At 33.5% G+C, this 7,895-nt stretch overlaps 2 protein-coding genes across 2 annotated transcripts; both read right to left on the reverse strand.

Moving 5' to 3' along the window:
• Window positions 1–391: 391 nt before the first annotated feature.
• Window positions 392–1,726, reverse strand: LOC107059598 (serine/threonine-protein kinase BLUS1-like). The gene has a single exon (XM_015306294.1). The coding sequence runs from the start codon at window positions 1,724–1,726 to the stop codon at window positions 392–394; it is 1,335 nt and encodes a 444-aa protein (XP_015161780.1).
• A 4,489-nt stretch (window positions 1,727–6,215) lies between these two features.
• LOC107059599 (serine/threonine-protein kinase BLUS1-like) lies at window positions 6,216–7,538 on the reverse strand. Its single transcript, XM_015306295.1, has one exon. The coding sequence runs from the start codon at window positions 7,536–7,538 to the stop codon at window positions 6,216–6,218; it is 1,323 nt and encodes a 440-aa protein (XP_015161781.1).
• Window positions 7,539–7,895: the final 357 nt, after the last annotated feature.

The following is a 7,895-nucleotide window of genomic DNA, read 5'->3' on the forward strand; positions in this document are numbered from 1 at the left end:
AAGTCACGTCTACGGAGGGTGGAGTGTAAGAAAACAATGAAAAAAGTATAACTCTTAATAAGAAAAGCAAGTGTAAGACATAACCAGACCACTGCCTATAACTGGAAATCTGTTTGCCCCGTCTGCTGTCAAGAAATCGATCAACAGCCCAATTCGGACAACCAGAATTCATTTGCTATTCATAAACAGATGCATCGTATGAACATACAAAGGTTTCATCCAAATAAAGAAACAGAAGACAAATCCGCAGAAGTTACATTTCATGTATATAAACCATATGATCCTCAACTAAGAAAACAGATCATTTCATGCCTAAACGAAAGTAGTACACATTATACATCATAATCCAAGAATCTGCTTTACTAATACCACCACATTGATCTTTCACCGCTCAGTTCAACACAAATTGCTTAAACCTTTCAATATCACTAAAGAATGGAGTTTTCAAAAGCTCATCAGCAGTTGGTCTGTCATCTGGATTCTCTCTAAGACAAGCAAGAACCATCTCCTCAAACTCTCGCGAAAACACCCTTTTCTTTCGTTTAACTAAATCCTTCACTTTCTTGAGTTTCTTATCCCTCTTGATCATCATCTTTTCAAGTGATTTTGGAAATTTCTTCTTCTCCCTTATCTTGTTGATTATATAATTCAAGTCTGTACGATTCTTCACGGGTAAATTCCCATACACCAATTCCAGTGCTGTTATTCCCAATAGCCAGATATCAGATTTTGCTCCTCTGTTATCCTCATTTTCACTCTCAAACACCTCTGGTGCAGCACCCCATATAGAAATACTTTTCGGATTCAAAAACGAACTAGCTTGTTCACCATTACAATTTGGGGGTTCGGAATCATAAGCAGAAACTTGAAATGCTAACTTGATCCACATTTCTTTAGTATAACTGTGGATGTCAATAAAGATATCTCCGGCACTCAAACTCTTATGAAGAGTTGGTGTGTAGAAAATATGAAGTTCGTCTCGCAGACCAACAAGTACTTCTCTAAGAACAACAGGAATGAAATTCTCTGGCAATTTATTTTCGGGACGAGTGGAGAGAATAGAACGAAGCGATCCCTCAGACATATACGGCAAACAAATGCAAAACAAATTCGCAGCCATGAAAGTTTTCTTGCATCGAATTATGTTGGGATTCTGACGATAAGTAAGGCGTGTATGACTTTGACGTCGAATCAAGTGGAATTCATGGTCATGGAGATTCATATTGATGATCTTTAAAGTGACATAGCCATAAGGGAGGGATTTACCAACGTCATAAAAATATTTGAAAAACTTAGCTCTGTAAACAGGGCAGTGTCCATTAGAAAAAGACCCAATTTCCAAGTTAAGAAGATAAGTATCTTTGGTGTCTGGATCAGTGATGGTTTGTCCAAGTCTTGGTTGATTTGAATCCAATGAACCAATTTCTGCAACACTACTTCTTGAAGAACCAACATCTCTTGGTTGATTTGAAGAAGAACCAATTTGGGCATCTACACTTCTTGAAGAACCAATATCTTCTGGTTGTTTTGGAGAAGAACCAATTTCCATTTTAGGACTGAATGGGTTTCTGGAATTCATCTTTTCTTGGAGCAGAAGTTCAGAAGAAGTGGAATTTGGTTTGTGAGGAAGACGAGGAGGAAAAGAAGAAGAAGAACCAATTTCTGTTGGTTGTTTTGAAGAAGAACCAATTTCCATTTTGGGACTGAATGGGTTTCTGGAATCCATCTTTTCTTGGAGCAGAGAATCACAGTTTCAGAAAAAAATGGAATTTGGTTTGTGAAGAAGAAGATGTATTTATAGCTTTGGCCATTTGCCTTTTTTTTTTCTTTTTTTTTCTTTATTTTATTTTATCTGTTTAAGTTTTCCCCTTTTCTTTTTCTTAAATGGCTAAGTATTACATGTCTAATTATGCTTCACAGTTATAGTTTGCATATTTATGGGTTGTAGCTATAGTTTAAGTTGTTTCGTTTGTATAATTCTCGAGTACGTTTGTATAATTGAGCTATTTTTATATAAACTCAAAATGACGAATTTATACAAACACAAACATCTGAACTCTAAACAGTTATACAATTTATATTATAAAAAATTACATTATACAAAAATTATACAATTTATATTATAAAAATTACATTATATAAAAATTATACAAATTTTGAATTATACAAATTCGAAATCCCATCCCACGTGATTATCACTAAATGTTGGTTGGGAGTGGTAATTAACTAAAACTATAACTATAATGACTAATTAACTAGTATATGTTTGCTTAACCATGTAATTTCCCTTATAATTATTCTCTTGCGACTTTCGGGCTTTCATTTTTTGTTTATTACTATATTTGTTTGTATTATTGTTAATTTGTTATAAATAATTGTATAATATTATTATGCTTATATATAATGTAGTTTTTTTTATTGCTTATAATGTATTTTTGTGTACCAATATAATTTTGAATATTAATATCAATAATACAGTAGATGGAATAGCAGAGAGAAAAAGGGAAAAAAAATAGTTCTCAAAAGCCTTATTTCAATTTTTCCTCCAGTAACAAAAGCGTACTTTTTTCCTTCAATACTAAGGAGTTGTTTGGTACAAAGATTAATAATATAGGGATTAGTAATGTATAAATTAATAGTGCAGAAATTAGTAATGCAGATTTATTTTTATCAAGTGTTTGGTTCATTATTTCCCACATCATCTTGTGTTTGGATTAGAACTTTATAAAAGAAACTTCTTTTCAATATACCCTTGAATTATTATGTAATTGGGTTAAGGTAAACAATTGCCGGACAATATTATTTTTTATGCCTTCTAACTAGCTATGAGAAGAACAATTTTGTTGTCATGTTTGCCTTTTTTTTCACTTAAATTATTTGAGGATAAATAATTGTCATCTTAGTAAATTGATCACTTACAAAATGTCAATTTTCAATTTAAAAACGATAAACGATCAACTTTTAAAATTGGAAAGACAGTAAATAATAGTAAAATTGAATAAACCATCTACATTTACACATAAAAATTGCAAGTTTTAGTTTTAATATGTATGCAATTTTATAAATTGTTCAAAATACAAACGTCATGTGGTGATATAGTGCCTTTTTAATTAGTTAATGTTAAACAACTCACATTTCAAATATTGTATTAATTTGTATTGGATTTATTTAGTAACAAACAACTCTCTCTAAATAATTTGTAAGTTAATTTATTTAAATAAATTTACTAGTACAAATATAAAACATAAAATCAAGAAAATAATCAAAATGATTTGAGGGATATTTTTGTCTTAACATAGACTTATCCCATGATATTATATCCGATGTATTACTAATACCTCCAAATGGGAGGTATTAGTAATACATCCTGTATAACTAATCCATTAATTAGTTATACATATGCCCAAATTCCTACCAAGCATAGTACCATACATAATATATAGACTATTTGTTTTAATGCGGCCTACCAAACGACCCCTAATAGTTTTAGTTAACCCAAAATAGGTCTACAGAAAAGTAGCTGCAATGATTAAGTAGCACACACAATATCGTTTACAATAATAAAGTTTCTAGTTTGCTTATTTATTTGACATGTATCACCAATGTGATTGTTCATATAGTTTAATTTTGAAAGGCCAATAACTAGTTTATGTTTAGCAAGTTTCTCACTGGCAGCAGACCGAACATTGTTTTCGGTGTTGGTGTATGTGCAATATTCCAAACCTGTCGAGAAGAATCACACTTGATAGCTGCTGCTAAGTGGATCCTGAGATATTTGAAGAAAACATGGGACTTGGTTTTATTCTATCCATTAGGAGACTGATTTGATGATTTAGATTATGTAGGGTATCAAGTTGATATAAAGAGAACCTTAGGAATGATTCATTTTCTGGGTTGGGGGCTTAAAAAGCAAAAAATTGTTGCTTTTTCAACAGTTGAGACAGAGTATGTAGCAGTTGTGACTTGTTATGCACAATTTAAGACTTTGAAGTGAAGTGGTCAGTCACACTATTCCTCTCTCGTGCGAATATACAAATATGATTAAGAATCCAGTGTAGCATAGATAGAACTAAGCATATTGATTGATGTGAGACATCATTTTCTAAGGGATAATGATGACAAGGTAAACATCAACATGCAATTTTGCAAGATTGAAGATCAAATTGATGATATTCTCACGATGGCTCTAAGTAGGGACCTGTTCAAGAAAATAGATTGAAGTTGGGGAGAGTTACTTGACTATGTCTAGGGAGCAGGTATCCTCGTTTTCGGTAATGTTTGTTTTGGCAAATTTAATTTTGTAGGTATACACACATGGTGAATATATGGAAGGTCAGGATAGACTCAGACAAATTACATTTAAACTATAGAGAGGGACTTGGTCAAGTCTCAAAGATTAGCATTCTTTAAATTGCTTATGAGAATCGTTGTAATCAGTCATCCGGGTTCCTAACCGTTGTCCCATCATTTGAATACCAAAGACCACTACCTTTCAGGGGACCTTTAATTCACCTCCTTTAATACCTCCCCATTCCTTCAATCTCTCCAGAAATTCAAAATTGTTGAGGTTAATGCCAGATTAACCCTCATACTCCAATCCCTCCCTCCTCCAAAAACTCTTATCTCAGTTCCCTAATTTCTCTTGTTGTTGAAACTCAGTGGGCATTGTCCCGGTTCTCTGTGTAATTTTTAATTGCAATATTTGAATAGGCATAATACATAAATATGCCCTTTAACTTGGCTTCAAATCACATTTATGTCCTTCAACTTTGGGTCTGTACAACTAGACACTTAAACTTTGGGTCTGTACAAGTACACATGTAGAACTCATGTGTCTACTTGTTCAATTTTATACAAGTTTCAGTGTCTACTTGTGCATACCCAAAATTGGAGGACATAAACGTAAAATGAGGCCAAGTTAAAGGGCACATTTATGTACTATGCCTTTTGAATACTATGTTCTTTTGTTAATGAATGATATTGGTCTTGTGTTTACTGACGTGTCTCATTACGTTATACAATTTTACTTATGATCAGTGTTACCCAAGCGACCATGAATTTGATTGAACTACATTCTGTCAACCTGGTTTACTATTTTACTTTTTTATGATGTCAAAAAGGGAAAAATTGTTAAGGCTGAGCTCGGTAAGTCATTTTGTTTTGAAAGAACATGGTCATGCTGATAGGGGGAACGAGTGTTGATAAAGGGAAAAAAAGTTGAGTAAGTTTGTCATCATATAAAAGGGGGAAATGTTATTTTGAGCTCATTCTGTAGTTTTGATGATTTAACAAACTATGCGATCTAATAGGGGACTCGATCCCATGAGAGACTAAGAGTTTTGTTACGTGAAAAGGACAGCTGTAAAAAGCTACAACCTGCAACTCTTCAGTAAATAATTTCCAGTATCTGTTCATGATGCAGTATTTGCAAAGTAATTGTATCGCCACAAAATATTGTTTACCGGAACTCGTGCTTATCACTTATCAGAGCTTATAAATACTGTTCTAATTTGAGAAAAAATCCACCAAGAGAAACTATGATCCATACTTTTATTTGGCCAAGAGGATATATATAATATGGAGTTCATTTGGAGGACCTTTAAGTATTAGGTGGGAGGATTTTCTTGGTCATTAATATGATGTCCAAAATTATATTTCAATTGGATCAAGTGAGCAATTTTGAGAGATCATGAAGGCACTTAGTTGCTAATCATGGCAACAACTAGACAGTCGAAGAACAAACCATCTATAAATTGTTGAAATAGGGATTCATTCATTCGAATTCTGGGTATGGGAGCCCTTTGTATGCAGACGAGTCATGTACAAGAAATGTCGATCATATGTACGTGTTATCCCACTAAGTGAGGTTTAGTTTGGAGAAAGCATAACCGTTAATAAGAAAAACATTGTAAGACATAAAAATTTCAAAGTGCAAGATCCTAATAGGAATGTGTTTGATCAAATAGTCTATTATAACTGGAAATCTGTTCATAAAACAGATGCATTATCCACAGAGGATGATCAACTTCATACGAACATACAAATGTTTCATCCAAATAAAGAAACAGAAGGAAGAATCAGACAACAGATCCGCAGAAGTTCCATTTCATGTATATAAACCATATGATCCCAACTAAGAAAACAGCTCATTTCATGCCTAAATGAAAGTAATACACACTATACATATCGATATTTCCTTTTTGATCTTTCACTGCTCAATTATTAGTATTCAACACAAATTGTTTAAACCTTTCAATTTCACTAAAGAATGGAGTTTTCAAAAGCTCCTTGGCAGTTGGCCTGTCGTCTGGATTCTCTCTAAGACAAGCAAGAACCATCTCCTCAAACTCGCGCGAAAACACCCTTTTCTTTCGTTTAGCAAAATCCATCACTTTCTTGAGTTTCTTATCCCTCTTGATCATCATCTTTTTAAGTGATTTTGGAAATTTCTTGTTCACCCTTAACTTGTTAATTATATAATCGAAGTCTGTTCGATTCTTCACAGGTAAATTCCCATACACCAATTCCAGTGCTGTTATTCCCAATAGCCAGATATCAGATTTTGCTCCTCTGTTATCCTCATTTTCACTCTCAAACACCTCTGGTGCAGCACCCCATATAGAAATACTCTTCGGATTCAAAAACGAACTAGCTTCTTCACCATTACAATCTGGGGGTTCGGAATCATAAACAGATGTTTCAAATGCTAACTTGATCGACAAAGCTTTAGTATAATAGTGGATGTTAACAAAGATATCTCCGGCATTCAAACTATTATGAGGCGTCGGTCTGTAGAAAACATGAAGTTCGTCTTGTAGACCAATAAGTACTTCTTTAAGAACAACAGGAATGAGACGTTCTGGCAATTTCTTTTCGGGACGAGTGGAGAGAATATAACGAAGCGATCCCTCAGACATATACGGCAAACAAACGCATAGCAAATTTGCAGTAATGAAAGTTTTCTTGCATCGAATTATGTGGGGATTCTCAAAAAGAGCAATGCGTGTATCACTTTGACTTCGAATCAAGTTGAATTCATTCTCATGGAGGTTCATGTTAATGATCTTCAAAGTAACATGGTCATAAGGGAGGGCTCTGCCAGCCTCATACGTATATTTCGAAAACACAGCTCTGTAAACAGGGCAATTTCCATTAGAAAAAGACCCAATTTTCAAGTTGAGAAGATAAGTATCTTTGGTGTCTGGATCAGTAATGGTTTGTTCAAGTCTTGGTTGATTTAAAGAAGCAGCGAAATCCATTGATATATTGCTTCTATCAGAACCAATTTCTGCAATTATACTTCTTGAAGAACCAATTTTGGCATCTACACTCCTTGAAGAAGAACCAATTTCCATTCTAGGAGTGAATGTATTTCTAGAATTCATCTTTTCTTGGAGCAGAAGTTCAGAAAAAGTGAATTTTGGTTTGTGTGGAAGACGGGGAGAAGAAGAAGATGTATTTATTCCCCCAATATCTTCTGGTTGTTTTGAAGAAGAACCAATTTCCATTCTAGGAGTGAATGGGTTTCTGGAATTCATCTTTTCTTGGAGCAGAGAATCACAGTTTCAGAAAAAAATGGAGTTTGGTTTGTGAAGAAGACGAAATGGAAGAACAAGAAGATGTATTTATAGCTTTGGCCGTTTGGGCCTAATTGGATTTGTATACCGCTCTTTCGTTTTTTGACTTCCGCTATTATGTGTTATTTTTTGTATTTCGATTATCGTTTTAGCGTTTTTTGTATTTCATTTTTTTATTTGTGCTACTTTTTGTTGTTTCTTGTACTTTAATTATCGTATTACAAGTTTTCTATCTTTTTTTTTTTTTTCTTCAATATTTGTTACTATTTGTTGTTTCTTGTACTTTGATTATCGTATTAATTGTAATTATTGTTCAAA

Source organism: Solanum tuberosum, unplaced genomic scaffold (genome assembly GCF_000226075.1).
Source record: "Solanum tuberosum cultivar DM 1-3 516 R44 unplaced genomic scaffold, SolTub_3.0 scf00027, whole genome shotgun sequence".
Lineage (NCBI taxonomy): Eukaryota > Viridiplantae > Streptophyta > Magnoliopsida > Solanales > Solanaceae > Solanum > Solanum tuberosum.

Bases quoted from the DNA above. Each gene is read 5' to 3' on its own strand.
- LOC107059598 (XM_015306294.1), bottom strand. From the start codon at position 1,726: ATGGATTCCAGAAACCCATTCAGTCCCAAAATGGAAATTGGTTCTTCT.
- LOC107059599 (XM_015306295.1), bottom strand. From the start codon at position 7,538: ATGAATTCCAGAAACCCATTCACTCCTAGAATGGAAATTGGTTCTTCT.